The sequence below is a fragment of the Pteropus vampyrus genome, unplaced genomic scaffold, assembly GCF_000151845.1.
Source record: "Pteropus vampyrus isolate Shadow unplaced genomic scaffold, Pvam_2.0 Scaffold331, whole genome shotgun sequence".
Taxonomy (NCBI): domain Eukaryota; kingdom Metazoa; phylum Chordata; class Mammalia; order Chiroptera; family Pteropodidae; genus Pteropus; species Pteropus vampyrus.
Genome location: NW_011889112.1, coordinates 908,179 through 931,320, shown reverse-complemented (window position 1 = coordinate 931,320; position 23,142 = coordinate 908,179). Strand labels below are relative to the sequence as shown.

The 23,142-nt window shown below is 38.9% G+C and overlaps 1 protein-coding gene across 1 annotated transcript; it reads left to right on the top strand.

The window, feature by feature from the left end:
- The first annotated feature begins 8,964 nt into the window (after positions 1–8,964).
- Positions 8,965–13,260, top strand: ZNF22 (zinc finger protein 22). Its single transcript, XM_011378139.2, has 2 exons — positions 8,965–9,117; positions 10,799–13,260. Exon 2 carries the CDS (start codon positions 10,879–10,881, stop codon positions 11,554–11,556), a length of 678 nt encoding a protein of 225 aa, XP_011376441.1. The 5' UTR covers positions 8,965–9,117; positions 10,799–10,878; the 3' UTR covers positions 11,557–13,260.
- The last annotated feature ends 9,882 nt before the right edge of the window (positions 13,261–23,142 follow it).

The window sequence follows — 23,142 nt, the reverse complement described above, 5'->3', positions numbered from 1 at the left end:
GGAGTCAAGACCAAGCTTTCTTTTTGCTTATGTGTGTCCACCCTGACCCCCTGCCCTAACTTCTGAAACTCTTATCCTATGGTGTGTGTGGCCGAGTTTGGCAAAAGAGCCCCAGAGCTTTTGATGCCAACATGACTCTTATTTCCGTGCATACCCTGGGTATTGATGTGGAGCCCGAGAACAGAGGTGGCCACAGGTCACAGAGGAGGAGTCGTTGGTGAGGGTCTGTGGGCGGCCTGGGCAATGATTAATAGGATCACCCAAAATCACAGACTCTCAGGATCAGGATGACCTCAGGGATCTTCTAGACAGAGGCTCAGGTGGGATGGCAGCAAGGCCTAGGAGAGGATGGAAAACAAATAGGACCCCTTGGGTCATTTTACTCCCCAGCCCATATTTCCAGCTTCAGGTCTAGAACAGCAACCATTCATTGTTCAGCAGTAATTGAGTGACTGCCTTGTGCCAGGTTCTACTTAGCCCTGGAGGGACGAAGACAGCCACAGTCCACCCCAGATTCAGAGGTCTCCTCATCAGGAGAAGCAGGCTAGATGCCTGGCAGGTCAGAGGACCAGCAGAGCAGAGAGCCAGTAAAAGTCCCTGGAGAGACACCTGAGCTCAAGTGCTTAAGACAGTGTGTGTGGCATTCCAGCCCAGGAGACGCTTGCCAGCCCAGGAGCAGGACAGAGCATGGCACACAGGAAACCATGGGATCAGGAGCCTCTCTATAAGCACTCACTGGTTTTGGGTTTTTTGGGAAGTGGAGGTTTGAGGGGGTTTTTTTGTTGTTGTTTTGTTGTGTTTTGTTTTTGCAGTTGTTACAATATTATATAATTTAAGGCCTGTCTAGATAAGTGTCAGTGTTAAAATAGACATTATCAAAACTAACTTCTGAATAGCATAGCTAAAATAAATCACTAGCACAGAAAAAAAGAAAAATGCAGGACAGAGGAAAATGTACACTTCTACAATCATCTCTAAAGATCAGTCCATCTTTATCAACGCTATATTTGCTTTTCGGGGGCAACTTGAAAAGCTGCTTAATTCAGCTCACTGTGATCCAACAATTTCAGACTTTCTCTGCTGGGCTCTGTGGTTTCCTGCTGGTTTATGTCAGAGTTCCATGTTCCTCTTTCCACAGGCCTAATAGTATATTCAGATGCTCCTTCACTAACTAGTATCTCAGGTTGTAAATGTATCCAAAGACAAATGAAGAGTCCTGTGAGAGAATGTCATCTCCTAAAACAGGACTGTCTTTCCAGGCCAAGGCTCAAGAACCAGAGAAAATAATAAACAGAGGATGAAATCAACATGATTGCAAAAGAAAAACTGGACTCAGGAAAACAGGGTGGTTTGGCCAGAACAAATTACCAGAAGGAATAAAAAAACAACTTGTTTTTCCTGTGGTGACAACCGTGACAACCATATGCCACCTGCTTGGGATGTTTACCAGAAAATGAATTAAAGACCTTCCCATGGTCAAAATAAAGTCATGTGTTCACCCAGGATACATCTGGCCCCTTAGTCCCAGGGAAATAGCTTAGGACTTATCCAGTCTGATGGGGTAATTTGTTCAGGAACCTGCAATGCCCAGTGTTCCCAATGTGGACTGGACAGAGGCATCCTGCAGCTGCAGAGCAGGAGCAAGAAATCCTCGTCAGGTGCCCTGGTGGGCAGCAGCCCCCCTGCCCCTCAGTCCCTCACCATGATCAGGCAGGAAGCACAGTCAGAGCCAAGTTGTTCCAAGTGTAAAAACAGCCAAACACACATGGTGTATTTAGACCCCAGGAGTTATGATCGTCTGGGAGAAAGCCAACTGCTGACCTGCCCCTGGACTCACGGCGTTCGGGGTGGGGCCCCACTCTTTTCTGGCTGGGCTTTTAACAGAGATGTTTTCTGCAAACCAAAGAATGGGAATTCCCAGAGTTTTCTTTCCCAGAGAACTCAAAGGAAACAAAGCAAAGCCTTAGGCTTGGTGGACAGAATTGTTCAGGGTCCCTTCTCGGAAGCTGCACCACTCTTGTTACTGCACTTGGGCCACACATGTGACCACCATCCTTCCCGTTGCTGCCAAATGCAGACCCAAGGCAGCAGCACTCCCTGTTGAGACAATGCTTTTCTGTGTGAGTGTTGTATGTGTGTTCATGCAAGTGTATGCATGTGCATGTGCATGCAAAGAAGTGGAGATGTAGGGGACAAAGAGTAAAAGGAAGCTGTCTTGCCAGGACTTTTCTCAGCCCAGAAGCCTCTTCTTCCTAGAATGAGCCCTTCAAATACCACAATGCTAAGGGGCACACTGCTGGGTGCCATTTGCAGAGAAGCCCTAGATATTAAATGTTCTGGTCTCTAGACCCAGTTTCCCTAGAAAGATGTACTGTTAAGAGGAGGTGGTGGCATAGACTCTTAGCTTCCCTGACTGTCTATCCCTCCCACTCTCTCTCCCTTTCTCCTTTGTGCTTCTTAAATGTCATGTGTGCCCATTTTTGATAATTTAATTTGTTTAAAAATAACCTGGGACCCCATTTGAGAGATACCATTATGTAGAGGTTGAAAGCATAGGCTCTGGAGCCAGTCTGTCTGGTTCTGAAGCCTGGCTCTGCCATTTACAAATGTGTGACCTTAGGCAAGTTACTTGCCTCAATTTTCTTATCTATAAAATGAGGATAATAAAAGTTCCTATCTTTTAAGGTTGTGGGAAGTATATTAGTCAGTTTTGCTGTAGTAACAAATAACACCAAAAATCTCAGTGGTTACAACCAAAACATTTATTTTTCTCACATGTTACATAGGTGACCACAGGTCACATATGACCACAGGTGGGCATATGTGTCTCTGCTCCATGTGTCTTCTCTCCTGTGTCCTAGATTGCATGAAGGAACAGCCCGTACGTGGGGCACAGTATTCTCAAGGCAGAGGGAAAGAACAGAATGGTAGCAGAAACAGTGATTCAGAGCTGCTTCTGGGACGTGATATACTTTGTGTCCACTCACATGCAGTTGGCCAATGCTAGTCACATGTAAAGTCAACATCAGTAGGATGGGATTTTGTTCACTAAGAGGCACTGAAAGTCATAGAGCAATAGGCAGGGATGTAAAATCCAAGAAGAGCAGAGCAAATCATACCATGAGAATACTGAATGAGGTACTACAAGTGTTCCACACCAGTGCCTGGCACATAATAAGCACTTAGTTAAGTGTTGACTATTATACTATTAAAGAGCATAAAACCCTGACTGTTTTCTCTCCCTCTCTTTCTCCTTTTCCCCTTTATTCTTCCTCCTTCTCCTCCCCACCTAATATCCTTGTCTGTCTCTTGCCTCTCTCCATCCTTACCTCCTACTCTGTCAACTCTTGGCCATGCACACCCTTTTATATCCTGACTTTTATCTCTCTCTTTTTAAAAATTCATTTTTCTTTACCCAATCTCTACCTTTCTAATCTACACATCTTTGGGCCTTCTGTAGTTGGCCCAATTGTTTTAAGGTACAAGAAAAAGGGATAATCTACTATTAAGGAAGACATGGAAAGAGTTAGTTTTAATTAATGACTATCTCACTAATAAAATGTTTTTGAATAAGTTTTGTCTTATTATTTTAATGTACATAGAGCAAATAGTCCTAGAAATTCATTTTGCTCTTGAAACTGTTCCCAAACAATCTCTGGCCATTGCCTCCTAGCCCCTTCCCCTCCAACTACCAGCATCGTCAACTTGTAATAATAATTTAATAATGAAAATAATAACAATGCCTCATATTTCTTGTGTGTTATGCATTGTATTAAGTGCCTTACATTATCTTATTTAATCTTTACAACAGTTTAGCTATTATTTAGATTATTGAGTTGGCATTCCTTGTACAGATCTTAGTCTCATGCTTTGTCACCTGCAGAACAGAAAGCTTGAGCTTCACTTAGTTTGGCCTCTGCAATCAACTTGCTGTGTTACTTCAAGCAAGTTTCCCTCCCTCAGCCTCATTTTATTGATCTGCAAGACAGATATAATGATCCCTCCATCATGAGACTATAGTAAAGATAAATGACCAGAGAATAGATATAAAAGGACATTGTGAACAATGAGGCATCTTATAAATTCATTCATTGACCAAATACTTACCGAGTGCCTGCTACCTGTTGAGCACTATCTTTAGCACTGCAGACACAACAAAGAACGAGAAATAGATCATCAAAAATGGTGTAGATGATAGTGGCTTTGTTCATTTGCTCTTGCAACCACATACAAGTTGTGATGGAAACATGCAGCAAAGAGCAAGCAGAGTCACCTGGGGTCTAGATGAATAAGCTCTACAACTGGAGAGAGAAATAAGAAATCACCCTGCAAGGGTTGGAGGTAGGAGGAGGTGAAGACACGAGGCTGACCAGTCTGGATTGACTGAGTGGGACAAAGGCTACAGCAGTGGTAGCCAGCAGCTGCAGAAGCCTCTTAAAGGGGCCATGTCGGCAACTGGACTTTGCAATGACAGACTCACTTACTCTGAGCACCAGCTCCCAGTTGGCTGTTGTGGGGTGGGGGTAGAAGCACCAGGGACTTACAGGGGGACACTGAGTTGTTAGAGCTAGGGCCAGAGGTGAGGATCTCTCCCAGGCAGAAGTGCTGGCAGTATCCATTGTTCGTCTGTTGAGCCACCCGCCTTCCAGTGTGTGGGCACAGCACTGCCATTGCTGAGATGTCATCAAACTGGATAACAGACATTGCTCCACCCAGAGGATTCCCTGAAACTCTGCCTCCCCTAACTCACAGCCCCACCCAAGCCACGTCCTGTTGTGTCCTCTGTGAGCCCTGTGCAAGTTGCTGAGCAAGCTCCAAGGCCCACACTAGTGGCTGCTGACCTGGGTTTCTGGAGTGTCTTCTTGAGGCAACTATAAGCACAGCATCTGTGGATTGCTTGCTGAATCTTAACAGGTGACTCTGAAGGGACACAAGATGGGGCTGAAATTGGCCTGCTGCTGAATCCCTCTCAGGACTATATCACTGGACATTTACAACACAAAGCCACGCTAATAAGACCAGGATACTTAGGAGCTTTGCTTAGAAACAGATACAGAAGGACAGCCAAAATGGGAAGATAAAGAAGCAGAAACCATATAAGAGAACAGAAAAGAGATCCAGGAATAACGGAGCCAAGCAATCTAACAGATGCAGAGTTCAAAACACTGGTTATAAAGATGCTCAATAAACTTAAGGGAAGTGTAGATGAACTAAGTGAGAACTTTAACAAAGAGATTAAAAAAATGGAAATGGAAATTATAAAAAAGAACCAGTTAGAAATGAAAAATACAATATCTGAGATGAAGAATATATTAGAGGAAATTAACAGAGTGGATGAAGAAGAGGATTGAATCACTACTATAGAGGATGGGGAAACCAAGGATACCCAATCAGAACAGCAAGAAAAAAGAAACCAAGAATATAATAATAATTTGAGGAGTCTGTGGCATGAAATTACGTGTAAAAAAAAAATCTGTGTAATAGGTGTATCTGAAGGAGGAGAGGGAGAACAAAAAGTTGAAAAGCTATTTGAAGAAAAAAATGATGGAAAACTTCCCTCACCTGGTGAAGGAAATAGGCATACAACCCCAGGAAGCTCAGAGAGTCCCAAAAGAAAAGCGTCCCAACAGAAGATAAACCCCAAAAGGCCCACACTAAGACACATCATAATTCAAATGCCAAAAGGTTAAATACAAAGAGAGAATCTTAAAAGCAGCAAGAGAAAAGCAGTTAGTTACCTACAAAAGAGCACCCATAAGATTGGCAACCGATTTCTCAACAGAAACTTTGCAGGACAGAAGGACTTGGCACAAAATATTTGATGTGATGAAAACCTGGGATCTATAACCAAGACTACTTTATACAGCAAAGCTATCATTTAGAGTCAAGGACGCAGATAAAGAGCTTCCCAGACAAAAATAAGCTAAAGAAATTCACCACCACCAAGCCACTATTACAGGAAATGTTGGAAGAACTTCCTTAAGAAGAAAAAACATGTACCAAAAACAGGAATAAAGAATGGTAATAATTACATATCTATCAATGAGTGCCTTGCATGGAAAAAAAATTAAGTGCTCTAACTAATGGGTAAGGTGGCAGAATGGATAAGAAAATAAGCCCCCTACATATGCTGCCTGCAAGAGGCTAACTTCAGTTTAAAAAACACACACAGACTAAAAGGAAGGGGATGGAAAAAGATATTGCCTTAATGGATTGATGGACCTAGTTGGTATTGCACTGAATGAAGTAAGTCAGATAGAGAAAGACAAATACCACATGATTTCACATACATATGGAATCTAAAGAACAAAATAGACAACGATAACAACAAAAACAGAAACAAACTCATAGATACAGAGAATATTTTGAGGGCTACTAGACAGGAGGGGGAGTTTGGGGAGATGGTGTAAAAGGGCAAAGGGATTAAGAAATACAAATGGATAGTTACAAAATAGTCATGAAGATATAAAGTATAGCATAAGGAAAATAGTCAATGATGCTGTAATAAATATGTAAGAGGGAAGAGGAGTCCTAGATTTAATAGGGTGATCACTTGAGCTCAAATCGCTATGCTGTACAACTGAAACGGATATATTATTGTATGCCATTTATAATTGAAAAAACTCATTGAATTGTACAACGTAGATATGAGCAACTAATTGTCTGTTATATTTCAATAAAGCTGGGGGGAAAAAAATAAGCCAGACAGAGAAAGACAAATACCATATGATCTCACTTATACGTGGAATCTAAAGAATAAAATAAACAAACTAAACAAAAACAGATTCATAAATATAGAAACGAAATGTTGATTCTCAGATGGGAGACGTATTGGGGGGCTGGATGAAAAAGGTGAAAGGATTAAGAAATACAAATGGATAGTTACAAAACAGTCACAAGGTTTGAAGTACAGCATAGGGAATACAGTCAATAATATTGTAATAACTATGTATAGTGCCAGGTGGATACTAGACTAGTTAGGGGGATCACTTCAGAAATTATATAAATGTCTAACCACTATACTATATACCTGAAACTAATTAAAATAATATTGAATGTCAACTGTAACTGAAAAATCAAAAAATGGGTGGAGGTGAAGGGGAATAAGAGTTTCAAACTTTCAGGTATAAAACAAATAAGTCATGGGGATGTAGAGTACATAGGTAATATATTCAATATATTCAATATTATTCAATAATATTGTGATAATATTAGATGATGTTAGATGGTTTCTAGACTTATGGTGATCAGTTCTTTAGGTATGAATGTTGAATAACTATGACGTGGACTTGAACCTAATGCAATATTGTATGTTAGCTATATTTTAATAAAAATCTTTAAAAAGAAAAAAGAAAGAAACAGATCATGATAGTTCTGTGTGCCACTGTGAGGCCAGGGCCTTTTGTTCTAATGATATAAGAAATCTATGAAGGTTTTGAACAAAATGAATGACTTGAGTTTTAAGAGGCTGTGAGTAGACTGTGGGGAGACCAGTGAGGAAGCCAATGCAACAATACAGGCAGCAGATGGCAGCAGCTTGCTGGAGGTTACAGCAGTGGAGGTGTTGAAAGTAGCTCAGCTCTGGATATATTTTGAAGATAGAAGTAACAGAATTGTGATGGATTGGATTTGAGTTTGGGATGAAAGAGAGTCAATGATGACATCAAGATATTTGGCCTGATCAACTGGAAAGATAGAGTTGTCATCAGTTGCTGGGATGAAGACTGTTAAAGAAACAAGTTAGGTGAACATCAGAAGTTCATTTGGGGGCACGTTAAGTTGATGTGCCCATCACACATGCAAATGGTGCTGAGTAATCAGCTGGATATAAAAGCTGGATATCAATAATATTTACATCTCAGGGTTGAACTGGAGTTACCAATTCGGAAGTCTTCAGCACATAAGGATGCTATTTGAAGCCATGAGATTGGGGGAGTTCCACAGGGGAGTAAGGCACATAGAGGAGCTTGGCGAGGAGGAGGATCTTGCAAGAGAAGAGTACCAGGAAAGATCATTAACCCATTTCCTGTTTGCCCCAAGAATATTTATTTGCAGGTGGCCCTTGTGGCTGCAGCATTTACCCCGAGATAACTTGTAGATTAGAGTCCTAACCTTACCCCCAAAGTTTGCCATGAAATACTTTGCTTTCATTATTACTTTCGCATCACTCTAGTCTATTGATAGTCTTTGGAAACAAATGACATCATTCTATTCATAGCATTCTGTTTTAAGTAGTGTACTTCTCAATTGCTGAAAATGTCAAATCCTAGAAAACAACATTCTTATAGGCGATGTTAACATCATTCTCAAATAGCTACCGTAAGATTTATTTGATGAATCCGATGTATGTATATATTTCTGTTACATTAGGATTAGAGACAAGTTCTGTTTAGAAATAACTCCAGAACCATTTTTATATTTTATTTTCACACTGAAAAACCGTCAGATTTGCTTCAATCTCAAAGAGCGTATTTACATAAAATTAATGCTGGCAGTGAGCTGTACTTCTTTTCCTAAACAGGAAATGGGTTAAAGAGAGATGGGGGTGGAGTGGGGTGGTAGTTGAGAATAGCAAGACTTCAATTGGAAAAGACTAGTACCAATCCTTGGTGGTCCATTTACATGCTGTAAACTTGAGCAAACTTCTCCAAGCATTGGTTTCCTTTAATGTAAAATGACTATGACCATTTCTATCTTGCAAGGGCTTTTTGGTTATTATGAAATAAGGTGACTCGTGAAAAAGATCAGGAACAGTTTACGCTCTCCAAAAGTGCCTCTTTAAAATTAGTAAGTGATCGATATTTGTAGAAAGAATTAAGTCTCCGGTTGGGGATGCTGGTGTTGCAGTTCAAAAGTCCTGATGAACACTGGCTGCGGTTTGCGGCCCGGTAGGCCTCTCCTCCGCCACCAAGGGAGGGTGTCACAGGACGCTTTCTGAGGGGCTGGTGCGGAAAACAACCAACGAAATTTCTTTACTCCAGGGGGCTCAGGATCATAGAGGATCTCTCCGCCATGTTCCTAGAGCGACCGATGCGGCGCGGACGACCGGCGCGGCCCCTACTTCCGGCGACGCGAGGCACCCCGAGCGAGGGAGCGAGGCTGGCAGCCCGTGGCGCGGTAAGTAGTAGGCCGGGGTGTTGGGCCAGGTGCTCAGGAGCCGGACTGCGCGAGCTGGCGGTAAAGAGGCAACACAGACCCTGGCGTCGAGATGGTGGGCGTGGCCTCGGCCTCCGCTCCCCCCTGCCGCCCCGAGGGCGATGGCGGTGGGAGCGGCCGCACCCGGCCTGTGAAGAGCCGCCGTCGGAGGCCTCGGAATGGCAGAGGCCTTAACGGGAGCCCCAGCAGTTGGTGCAAGAGGCAGACGGGTCGGGCCGTGCGCTGCTTCCTTATGCCTTCCGTTGGCGCATTTCGAGACTAAACATTTAACAAACGCACAGAGCTGCTCTGAGGGATTTACAGATGTTGACTCATTTAAACTTCTAATCCTTTATGGTGGAGTAACTTTATTGTCATCCAATTTTATGTATGAAAAACATACACATTCCTGTTACCCATGTTCGCATGACAAGCTGCTCCTAGCCCTCAAGTTTACTTTGATAACCGCACCTGTGTGGAATGATGCTGGGCATCGGTCTCAGAGCTGGACTTGGCGTTGGAAGTTGTGGCACGTCAGTTCTGCCACTAAGAGAACAGACTCTGGGGTCAGGTTGCTAGGGGTTGGGAACCTGGCCAAAGTATGCCTGCCTTTCCTTAGCCGCAAAATTGAGATAATTGCATAACGCTGTTAATGAGAATCAAAATAGCACGGTGTCTAGCATACAAGCTATCTGTTGGTATGATTTCCTCATTTGTAGCGTTCTAGGTGGATTAGATAGTTTCTGCGTTTCCTACTAGATCTGACTGTTATACTTTAAAAAGAATAAATGTTTTTTTCAATGTTTAAGTACTATTATATTAAGTACTATTACAGCTATTTTTTTGAACACCAGCACTATAGACCTAACAAATGTCTACTTTTGATATATGTTCTGTAAATATTTACTAAAGTTAAGGAATGAGTAGTGATCTCTAATTTTGTAGTGTAAGCAGTGTGCTCTTTCTGATACCATAATTAAAGCAGGTATAATTATTCAGTATCCACATTAATTCCTCAGCACTGTCAGGCCTGAAGTCTCAGTTATACAGGAAGATAAATGGCAAAACAAAGATGTAATTTGTGTTTTCAGTTATTTGCTTTATAAGCTTGTATGCAGAGACTCAGAGTAATTATTCCCATTTTATGGTCTACTTCTGACAAATAATGTGGAAAATAGTTCCAATAATTTTATTACTTTTATAACCCAGCTTCTATGTTTTCACCTATTTAGAGTTTGCGATTTGTTTCTTTGTTTATAGCCACTATTTTAGATAACATATGTAAATAAATGAAATTAATATATTTTAAGTTTTGAATTTTTGCCGCATTTGGGTATTTTTAAAAATTCTAGCCTATTTTTACATGTAAACTTAATTTCTCCCTTTTTTTGTGTGTTCTACTTGCCACCTTTTTTTTAATTCAGTTTCAGAAGTTTAACATGGGAGTAGATATTAAAACATAATAATGTTTATTTAATGATATTTATTAAGTTTAAATTCTGGAATTAGAATTATTTTGCAAACATTTTTCCTCAGAATTATCTTTGTTTTCATATGTATTGAATACATTTTTAATTTAAACATGAATGCAATTTTGATGAATTTAAAGAGTTATAAAATTGAATAGTTAACAAATCGTGTATAATTTTTTTTCTACACCCAGAAAATTCTGAGCTGTGTAGCTCTAGGAAATGAAACATTCGTTCAGAAGAAGAGAATAGACTCAACATTTGGCTCTTAACCATGCGGTTAGGAAAACCTAAAGGAGGTATTTCTCGGAGCTCAAGCCAAGGAAGAACCTCTGAGAACCAGCGCAAAACAGGCCGGCAGCGGCAGAAATGGGGAATGACCATTCGGTTTGACTCAAGCTTGAGTAGACTGAGAAGAAGCTTGGATGAGAAGCCCTATAAATGTACTGAATGTGAAAAGAGTTTCAGTCAGAGCTCGACTCTTTTTCAACACCAGAAAATCCATACTGGAAAGAAATCCCATAAATGTGTTGATTGTGGGAAAAGTTTCTTTCAGAGTTCTAATCTCATTCAGCATCGGCGTATCCATACTGGGGAAAAGCCCTATAAATGTGATGAATGTGGAGAAAGGTTTAAACAGAGTTCAAATCTCATTCAGCACCAGAGAATTCATACTGGAGAAAAGCCCTATCAGTGTGATGAATGTGGCCGATGTTTCAGCCAGAGTTCCCACCTTATTCAGCATCAGAGAACCCACACCGGAGAGAAGCCCTACCAGTGCAGTGAATGTGGCAAATGCTTCAGCCAGAGCTCTCATCTTAGGCAGCACACGAAGGTGCACAAAGAAGAGAAGCCTCGCAGAACCCGGGGCAAAAATATTAGGGCAAAAACTCACTTAGTATCGTCTTGGAAAGCTGGTACAGGAAGGAAGTCAGTGGCTGGTCTCCGCTAAGTAAAGGGTACTGCTTCAGTCTTCTTTTTTAAAAGCAAAAGTTGTCTCTTTTAGAGCTAGAGATAACTTTATAATAGAGCACTTAAATACTGTATTCTTTCCTAGCATGGAGACATTGGGAGTTTAATGCCATCGGGCTGAAAGAAATTACATGATTCTAGCTGTCCTCATTTCTTTTTTATGTAACCTGGAGTACAAAGAACTGAAAATATGTTTTGAGAAAATATAAGAGCCTTCACTTCATTTGAAATTGCTTCCTACATCATTTTGACAAAAACAATTTTGTTTGATGACGTGTACAAGTGCAGGAATTCCAATGACTACTCGGTTTTAGGACTTTCTGTTGAAGGAGTAATTAAAAGGGAAAAGGAATTAATTCCATTGGTTTTGGAGTTATGCAACAGATGAGATTTTATGTTTGTAAAGTTTTATAGTATAGTAATCATTGATTTGTAAGTATGATTCAAGATTCAACATATTCAAATGCATTCATGTTAACAGATTTTTAATCAAGGCCCATAACTGCATTAGCTTTCTTTTGTTTCTTCTGTTTATGGACATTTGTTAATTAAAGGAATAGAATTTCCATATTTCACCAAGTTCTTAGAGATACTCTAGAAGTCATCAAAGTGAAAACTGAATTAGACCACATCTCCTATTCTGCGAGTACTGTTCTTTGTTATGGTATTATACTGCATAAGTTGTTTTCCAGAAGTTGAGATGGATTTATGTTGATCCATCTCCATGCCTTTGACTTCTTTTGGCATTCTCTTATGCTCTGATAAACCGGCTAGCCTATTAGCTCTACATGAATAAATAATTAAACCATATTTTACCAAAACATCTCAACTTGCTAATTAAAAATCTACAATTTACATACCTCCCTGACTCCCACTTTGAGAGCTTTAAGTAACCCTGGTTATGTTAAATGTTTGGCAATGGCAAAAGTCACAACCTTTTCTGAGTTATATGAATTATTTACAAAGTCTAGCAAACATATTTCTTAGCTTCTCTCAGAACAGTGTTGTTTCAGACATTCTGATCAGCTTTCAGCTCAGGTTTTGATTTCTATTGTATAACATTCTTCTGATTATTTTATATTTTTTATAATTATACTAGTTTCTGTTGTATTGACAGTTATTCATAAAAATTAAAAAATGGAATATTCTGTTTATTTTTTCCTGGAAAATTGTTTTAATGTTTTAGGCAGCATCTAAAATTACAGCTTTTGGAAGAATCACTTGTTTTTCCTGTTTTCATTTCCTCAAGCTTGAACTTTGCTCCCTCTTGGCCTTGACTGAATGCAAGGTCACAGAAGATGGCTTTGTTGACAACAGCTTCATCCAGCAGGATATCCATAAAGTGTTTTTTGAGTATGAGGTGATTGTGGTTATCTTTTACAAAAGACTTGGTATTTGACCACGTAGCAAGTGTCCCGTTAAAGCCAAAATACTTTGTAGCAGGGGCGTGGCTGTGGGCCATTCTGAGAATATATCAGAGTTATTTATAGCAGTTTTGTGTCTGGAGTAACTTCTAACCTAGAACAACACCACTTTCTTAAATTTGATGAGTTTTTCAATTTTGACAGCAACCGCAGGGTCCTATAACAGAAAGACCTTTGTATATTGTTAAGATTTCATAGTTTTAATTTTTATCCTGAATAGACTTCTGTGTTCTCTATAAAAATAAAGCATATACTCTTTAGATTTTGATGTAGTCTCAGTTTGACTGTGGTATGCTTTTCTTAGAGCCCTAAAACTGGGAGCAAATATGTCAGTAACGTGGTAGCCTGTGGTAACTAACATAACAGCACTGCAGCCTTATGCTCCTTTTATGAGCATCTTGGGAGACAAAAATCACAGCTGCTTTAAATTAATGAATTAATGGAAATGTTCCCTTACTAGAGATTGAGTAACAGTACATTGTGAGTCTGGTAGGCGCTGCCTCTTTGAATACACTTTTATATGAAAATATTCTGCTGAATTTCTACCATAACTCAGGTTTACCAAACTGAATTCTTTTGTTTTTCTTATACAATCTCTGGATGTTTAATTTGGGGTCAGGGAAGAGCTCCAAGGTCTTTTTTTTTTTTTTAAGTACTGATGAAATTTCTTCCACCCTACACCAATGAGTAAGATGTGTTGTTAAAAATCCTTGAAACTGATCAAGGCAGCCTTAGCTTAAAGGGACTTAGGTTAAGTAGGTAGTCAAGTAGAAGAATTGGAAAGCTATAAACAAATAAAAGAGTACAGAGGGACCTTCGACCCAGTGTTTTTCAATTTCAGTTTGCATCGGAATCACCTGGAAGGCTTGTTAAAACTGCTTTCTGAGCCCACACCTGTAATTGCTTATTCAATAGATCTGTCTGGGCTGTAGCCAGATAATTTACATTTCTAACAAGTTCCTAGGTAATAGTGATATGCTGGTCCAGGACATAACTTTGAGAACCACTGCTGCAATGATGTGCTTACATAAAATGGTGTCTAAGTCAGATACATACATAATACTAATCTTTGGTAAGGGTAGACAGGATTTAATGATAAAGATTTTGGGCTCTTTGGTCTACCTACTTAGTTTTACATCTTGATTACCTAGCAACTGGGCAACTTGAAATTTTGTTCTTGGCTAAATTGGAGAAGATAGCTGTGGTTGAGTTGTGGAGGGGCTTGAATGAAGAAATTAATGCAGGTAGTGAGCTTAGCAATAGAGCCTGGGACATTGTTCAGAATTTACTGATTAAGTTGCCAGAGGCAGAGACACTATTGAATAAAATCTGAAATTGTCAGTAGCAAAATTATTATTCCCATAAATTTAAAGGTAAGTTCTTTTGGAGAGAAAGGGATACCTATAAAGGGAGGAACCATCTAATAAGTTTCTAAAGGAAATTTAAGAAACTGTATGAATTATTTTGAAAAGTAGTAGGACTACCTCTTTAAAATAGAAGTACGTAGCCACAAACTGTATTCTCCACGTTAGGGAGGCAAAGTGATTTTATTTTGCTGAGGAAGTAAATAGCTGTTGAGCACTGGCTATGTATAAAAGACTGGTAGAAAAGGTAAATTACATTTTTAAAACAATTTTAAAGCACGTGACGAATATACAGTGTGATTTTCAAATTGGAAGAATTTACATCTGGTACAACGAAGAAAAAGGGTCTTGAAAGGGATGACATTCACACTAGTAACCCAAAAGGTTGTAGAGGGCAGTTAGTCAATGTAAATGAGTGAAATGTGCTGTAAGCTGGAGTGTACCTGCCCATCTAAAAGGATAAACCTGACTCAGTTTCGGCCAATTGTCAACGCAGAGATTCAGACCCAGATATGCCAGCTCTTAATTTTTCGAGAGAAACCAGAAATCTAAATTTAAAAGGCACGGCCCTTCTTATCAGCTTGCTACACCTGGACTAGATTTTTAAGGATGTAAAGGTTCTGTAACTGTGGTGGGAAAGGAGGGTGGAGGAAGAAAGGGGAGAGGCAGAGCTGCATAATAGAATGGAAGCTGCAAAGCGCAGAAGAATCTCAGAACAGGAACAAGTAGTTGCCTTATTGACATTCCGGTTTTATCTAAGAAAGTTGTGGGATATGAGGCTGGAATGGGCCTCCATGAGAGCCCTAAATATCAACCTTAAGGAACAATTTGATAAGATAGGATGCACGAGGGTTTTTAAGCATAGGTTAAAAGATGATTATCCAGTGAGAACCATGTTGCTAGAAGAAAAACTACCCCAGAATAGAGCCAATTGGCTAATTGGACTTAAAGATTTCATTTTCTGCCTTGGGCCTCGAATCTTATCTCCTGGTCCTACACTGACAGTAACTCCAAACTGCTCTGTAACTGCTTATTCTGCTTTGACCAATATCTGTTTTGAGAGTTAGGCCTCCAAGAAGTTGACCTTGAAATTAATAAATTTTGCTGCTGAAAAATGAGAAAATATAACTACAGAAACACAATTCTTATTTGAGTTTCTTGTAGTAAAACTAAGTATAAGTGGCACCATTGCCTAGAATCATTACAGTTTTGTTTAAAAGAAGAGCATCTAAGGAAGTGACTGTATGGATGTTGGGGTTGTCTTCCCTGGAGGGAAGATGAGTATTTATGTGTAGAAGAAAGGGATGTTCAGTGAACAAAAGACCCAAGTGTTCCCCTACATTTCCCAGCACTGTTGCAGTCAGGTGAGAAGCAAAGAGTTCTGGTCATTTGTAAGCAAAAGTGATGCCTCTAACAGCTGTTGTGTGATTTTCTATGCTTCCATTTCCCATAGTTGAAGGGTTGGATAGTTTCTGAACCTCTTGCCAACCTGCACAAAATTGATCTTTTAAGAAATGTATGTATGTGTTATAAAGCTTGCAAAATCCTTAACATGATCCAGTTTTGAAGCGGAAAACAGAGTTTTGGATCATTTAAAAGTTGAAAATGACATTAGTTTTCTAAAACTATCTACACTGTGTATGTATTTTAGAATTCAAAGAGCATAAAAGAATTGAGGTCATTAAAAAATAGTCATCCAATTTAGAGGAGAGAGAGGTAAGTATCCTTGCGGTCCCTTCAAACCATGAGAATATGATTCCTTGAAGTTTGATATCATTTTGTACATTCGTTCTTTCATCAATTACTTAATTCTTTCAACAAATACATGTGTATCATGTGCAAGACTAAAGAATAAATTCTGCAATGAGCAAGGACCTCCAAGAGAATAGAAAAGATTGAATGTGCTACTCTGCTTCCTAATTTGTCAAGAGACCTCTAAGACGCATTTTTTTTTTTAATTTAGGAATTTGAGACAGTCATACTGATTTAAATGAAGCTTTTGAGATTAATATCTTTCTTAGGTTTCAGAGAGCAACCTTCCTCTCCCGTAATATTCTTATGTTCAAAGCAATCTAAACGGGTTACCTTGGAGAGCAGTCCCCAGCCTTTTTGGCACCAGGGATCAGTGCTCCTATGAGAATCCAATGCCTGGTGGGTGATCTGAGATGGACCTGAAGCAGTGATGCTAGCACTGGGGAGCGGCTGCAAATTCAGATGAAACTTCGCTCACTCATCTGCCACTCACCTCCTGTGTGCAGCCCCATTCCTAACAGACCATGGACCAGTACCAATCCGCGGCCTGGGGGTTGGAGACCCCTAACCTAGGACATAAGAATCCCATCTATTCAGTGGGATTAAAAGGCTAAATGACAGAATTTGAGCAGATGAGTCCGATGGGGGGCAATATGATGATTTGGGGCAAACGGTCATAGAGAGAAGTTAAGGTTCAGTTAGAAAACCAAAGTTTATATATTCCAAAATATGAGAAGTTTTAATATAGTTAATTAGACTTACTATCTCTGTTACTCTATATTGTTTTGTTTTTGTGGGTTTTTTCTTTTTTCTTTTTTCTTTCTTTATTTATTTTTTTGCCTATTTAGTTCACCAATTTGATTTGTGTTTAACATTTTACCAGTATTTAGTTTACTCTATTAAAATAATCGGTCTGCTTTTTCTTTTCCTGGCTGAACCTTGACTGAAACAATAATAATGAGAAGTAAAGTAAAAGCACAAGGATCTACGGTTTCTTACCAATCAGAATAGTATCATCCAAAAATATAAACCCTACTCAGTTGGCAAAGCTGTGGAGAACCAGCCAAGCTCATACATTGCTGTTGGGAATACAAAAATATTGGAACCCCTACAGAGGATAATTCAGCATTATCTAGTAGGTATATATATGCATTTAATTTTTGACCTAGAAATTAAGCTAAGAATTGGTCCCAAAGATACAGTACCAAAAATATGAAATAATGTACACACATGTCAGCACATTTTCACAGAAAGGATTTGTTCATTACAGTAAGACATTGACCTACAATGTAAACATATTATGTTTTGGGTTGTTTTTTTTTTTTTTCAGTGATGGCTTTATTTTTCGTGATTCCTCATGGCTTTTTGCCTAACTTTAGTTGGGTCGGATTTTCATCTTCAGTGATCAGATTTCCTCACTTTGTGCAGGACCCAGAAGCATATTTACTAAGTGCTCTTGAGGAAATTAAGTGTCAGCACTGATGCAGATCAGCAGATTAAGTCCCTAGGCTCAATCAGAAACACTCCAAGCCAATGAGGGCACTTTGTGGACAAAGGAAATTGAAAGTACTCAGTCACACAAGTATCCATTGTTCTGGGACACTGGGTTTGTTTCACTTCTTTACATTACTTAAAATTGTCACTAGATGGTAGCAAAGGAGATATAATGGAAACCAGCATGCCATTTACATTTACCTTGAAACTTTGAAAATACCATATTCAAAATGTTAACAGTTTGAGGCCACTCTTTACAATCAGATAGGATTTAGTAAACTGTCTTTGAAGGTGCAAGCATAATTTTTTTTAAATGAGTATATTTTAGTCAAATTACTTGAATGTTCTTTCCATTTCCACTGTAACTTAGATACCAAATAATTTATAAGATACAGGGGGATAAATAAGTCCTTTTCTTATCTTGGTTGAAAAAAGAAATCATCTAGAGTGTTCGCTAAACAAATCATAGTTATTTTCTCTGCATCCCTCTTTCTTTGCTCTCTCCAACTACCAACTCCTTGAAAGATTTGTCTATTCTTCCCCTCCTTTCCTGACATGCTCCCCTCCATCCATTCCCATCACCTTTCATTCACCCCTCTGCTCAGAAACACTCTTTCCAAAGATTCTCCATGAATATTTGTGCAGAACAGTGGCATGGGCCTTTGAGAGGAAAGCTCGAAAGAAAGGCTGGAATCTAGGAACACAGAAAACAGAGGTAGAGACAGATGTCAGAGCATTAGAGTTGGGAGAAAAGCTTGCTGCTTTCCATAGTTTGAACTTCTTATCATGTGTATGCATTATATTTATATTTAAAATATAAATTCAAAGCCAACTACATTCCTTAGTAAAACAGAGATTGGGAACAGCCTGAGGAACAGGAGCTGAGTTCCCAGAGCAATGCCTAGGTGCTTTATCCCCTTTGCCTGATGGGTGAGAAGTCCTAAATAGCACTGCATTTCATAAACTTGCCATCTTAGCTGGTACTGATTCTTATCTTGGACTTATTAATCAGTCTTTTCAATTTCCTCTCCTTGATTACTTTGTGATGCTGAGAGCGTGTTATTCCAAATGATATCACTTGACAATCATAAATTATTTTATTCTCTTTCTGAGACCAAAAGGAAATTGATTAGTTTATGCCTGTCCTTTCTGAAACTGGCCTTTTAAACCTGCAAAGCCCCATAGCCAAAGTAAAGTTTATACAATGTATTGAAGGACTCTCTTACCTTCTGTCAATATTTATTACCTTGATTATTTATTATCTTGATAATTAATTACTAAATACCTCACCTGGTTCCAGAAAAGATTTTCAGTAGGTTTTAAAAATATGCATAAAAAATAATGAAAGAATGATCATGCTCCATAACAGTGTCTAGTAGTTTTTTCTAACCTCTCACTGAAATCTTCATGAACACACAGATGAAGATAAAAAACCCACAATCTCACTAGGACCTTAGAATGATAGACAATCCATTAACACATAAGGCTGGATTAGGAAAAATACATCCCAGGCTTAATTTAATGAAATGCTAAGGCTTCGATTGATGAAACAAAGACCACCTATACAGAGCAGAAAGACATTTAATTCCTATATTAGTTTCCTAGGGCTTTTATAACCAAGTACCACAAACTAAGTGGTTTTTAACAACAGAAATTTATTCTTTCACATTTCTAAGGGCTAGACGTCTGAAATTAAGATGTAGACAGGGTTGTGCTCTCTCTCTGAGTGTTTTAGGGGAGCATCTTGTTCCATGCCTTTCTCTAAGGTTTTGATACTGCTAGAAATCGTCGGTGTTCCTTGACTTGTGGACGTTTTACTCCAAACTCTGCCTTTCTCTTCACTTGGCACTTTCCCATATGTTTCTGTGTCTGTCTCTTCTCGTCTTATAGGGACACCAATCATGATGGGTTAAGGGTCCACTTTATTTCCATATGATGCCATCTTAACTAATTATACCCACAATGATCTCATTTCCAAATAAGGGCATATCTTGAGGTTCTGAGGAGGATATAAGTTTGGGAGAACTGTTCAACCGAGTACAGGTTCTATCTCTCAGCCTGCCTATGACGCATAACCAGTGAGAAAGCCAGGTACCACAAATTTAGTGGCTGAAAACAACACAGTTCTGTTGGTCGAAAGTCTGGGTGGTGAGAGCTAGATTTTCTGCCTAGGGTCTCACAAGATCAAAAGGAAAGTGTCATTAAGGCTGGACTATTATGTGGAGGGTCTAGGCAAAAAATTGCTTCAAAGACACTCAAATTATTGGCAAATTCTTCAGAGTAATGGAATAGAAACTCTCTCCTGGAATTAAAAAGGGAAAATAAACTTGGCTTGAAATACCACTAAAAGCAGAGTCTAAGCAAGAACGTACATATAGGTAATTTACTTGGAGAAAATCCCAAAGAGTAAAAGAGAGTCCCCTGGGAAAGTTGCTGTAGACTGAATGTTTGCATCCTCCCAAAATTCATATACTGAATCCTAATCAACGATGGTATTTGGAGGTAAGGTGATTAGGGCATAGGGTGGTGCATTCATGAATGAGATTAGTGCCCTTATAAAAGAGACCACACAGAGCATTCTGGTCACTTCTGCCATGTGAGAATACAACTAGAAGATGGCCATCTATGAACCAGGAAGTGAGTGCTCCCCAGATGCTGAATCTGCCATCACCTTGAGCCTGAAATTCTCAGCCTCCAGAGCTATGAGAAATAAATACTTGTCATTTAAGCCACCAAGTCTGTGTTAGTTTGTTATAGCAGCCCAAACAGACTTAAGCCAAGAGTGACAAAAGAAGGAAAGGCTGAGGACAACTGGAACCTGACCCTATGAGGACATTGAAAGGGGCCTGTAGAATGTCTCTCCCAGTTGTCTCTCCAAGGGCCCCCAGGAGAGGTCATTATCCATTGGTCCTGATAGAGCTGCTGTCTGGAGCACTTCCAGATTGTGATGGTGCCTATGTACTAGAGCAGCTAGACACTGGGCTGCAATCTATGATGTCAGGGAAACTCCAAAATAGAGGGCAAAAATGCACAGGGCATGTTTGGGAAAAAATGTTCTAAGTATGATGTGAGTCAAAGTTCACACTGAGTTGTTTGCTATAGTCACAGCTATCATCAGAAAGGAGACTGAGAGGGTGGGAGTTTAGCACCAAACAATCTGCCATAATGCTTTAGAAAGTTATATGCTGAAACTCGGGAAAATGCTTCTCATCCTCACAAATATAGAAGAAGCCATAGTACAGAAAGCAAAAAGACAAAATGAGATGTATAAGGAAATAGGTGGATTAGGAAAGATTTCAAGGAATCTAAAATTGAAATTCAGCAATTGAATTTCACACTATAAGCAGCAGCGACAAATACAGATATTTTACACAATAGAGCTATTTGAATGAAAACTCGAGAAACAACACCAGATTGTAGAGAAAAAGAACAAATTTCTCACTTTTATATGAGAAAAAATGTGGTGGATAGAGATCCAGTTCATGAATCATCGGATACACATGGTGGTTTGGAATCAAGGAAAAGAAATATTTCAAACTGTAATTATCAGGAATTTTCTGAATTCACAGTCTGTATTAGTTATCTATCACTGCAAAACAAGTAACCACAAATTTATTAGCCTAGAATAACACATATTTATTGTCTCATAGTTTCTCTGGGCACAGCTTATCAGGGCTTTCGGCTTCATGGTCTGTCACCAGGCTGCAATCTCATCTGTTACAGAAGGATCCACTTCCAAGATCATGTGGTTATTGGCAGAATTTAGTTCCTTGTGGGTCATTGGACTGAGGGCCTTAATTTCTTGCTGGCTGTTGGTCTCAGTTCCTTACTATGTGGGCCACTCCATATAGCAGCTCACAATATACTAATTTCATCCATCAAAGCCAAGAGATAGTTGGCTGGCAAGAGAGAAGTTACAGTTTTATGTAACATAATGATGGAAGTGATATAGCATCACTTCTGCCACATTCTATTGGTTATAATAAATTCACAGGTATCTCTCACATTCACTGAGTGAATTGGTGAGATTTTGAAGGGTTCAATTAGAGAAATGTAATGTTCTGACGTAAAGTTTTAATAGTACCACTCTAGATAATGTATGGAGAAACATAGGAGAAGGTTAGAAACATGGATCCTAAGAATATTTTGAAAATACAACTTGTTTTCTTCCACCCTCTGGTAGCTCTCAAATTGACTGTATCATTTATTTAACAGACCAAGTTTTTGCTATTCATTTATTTAAAGGACAATTTTTTTCTTACTACGTAACAAGCATGTCATTATTATCTTAAATCCACTGACTGTACATGCATAGATTTATTTCTGTATTCTCTAATCTGTTCCATTGTCCTATCTGTTTATGCACCAACAGTATACTGTCTTAATTATTATAGTTTTATAGTAAGTCTTGATATTTGGTAACTAGGTCCTCAGATTTTTTATTATTTATTTATTTTTTTATTTTTGGAAATATTTTTTATTTTTTATTTTTTTTATTTTATTTTTTATTAAATTTATTCAAGTGACATTGGTTAATAAAATTACTTAGGTTTCAAGTGTATAATTCAATAATACATCATATATATCGCCTTGTGTGTTATATATGAAGTTAAATTTCCTTCAGTCACCATATATTTGATCCCCTTTATCCTTATCTACCTCCTCACCTCCCCCCTTTCCTTCTGGTAACCACTAAACAGTTGTCTGTGTCTGAGTTTTTGTTTGTTTGCCTTGTTCATTTGTTCCTTTCAGTTTTATAACCCACATATAAATGAAGTCATATGGTTCTTAACTTTTTCTGTCTTATTTTTCTTAGCATGATCATCTCAAAATCCATGTTATCACAAATGGCAGTATTTCATCTTTTTATATATATACCAAATCTTCTTTATCTAATCATCTATCAAAGGGCGCTTCACATGTTTCCATGTCTTGGCCACAGTGAATATTGGGGTGCATATATCTTTACAGATAAGTGTTTTTAAATTTGGGGGCTAGATACCCAGAAGAGAGATTGCTGGGTCATATGGTAATTCTATTCTTTTTTTTTTTGAGGAAACTTTATACTGTTTTCCATAGTGGTTGTGCTAATTTACAACCCCACCAACAGTGTATGAGGGTTCTTTTTCCCCACAACCGCTCCAACACTTGTTATTATTTCTCTTGTTGATAGCCATTCAAATAAATGTGAGGTAGTATCTCATTGTGGTTTTGATTTGCATTTTCCTAATAGTTAGTGAAGTTGAGCATCTTTTCATATGTCTGTTGGTGTTTACATGTCTTGAGAGAAGTGTCTGTTCAGGTCCTCTGCCCATTTTTTAATTGGATTGTTTGGTATTTATTGTTGAGTTATATGAGTTCTTTGTGTATTTTGGATATTAGGCCCTTAGCAGAGGTGTTATTTGCAAATATCTTCTCCCATTCAGTTGGTTGCCTCTTTTGTTTTGTTGATGGTTTCTTTTGCTGTGCAGACTATCTATATCTATATCTATATCTATATCTATATCTATATCTATATCTATATCTATATCT

Coding starts and splice junctions, on each gene's coding strand:
- ZNF22 (XM_011378139.2), top strand. CDS start 10,879: ATGCGGTTAGGAAAACCTAAAGGAGGTATTTCTCGGAGCTCAAGCCAA.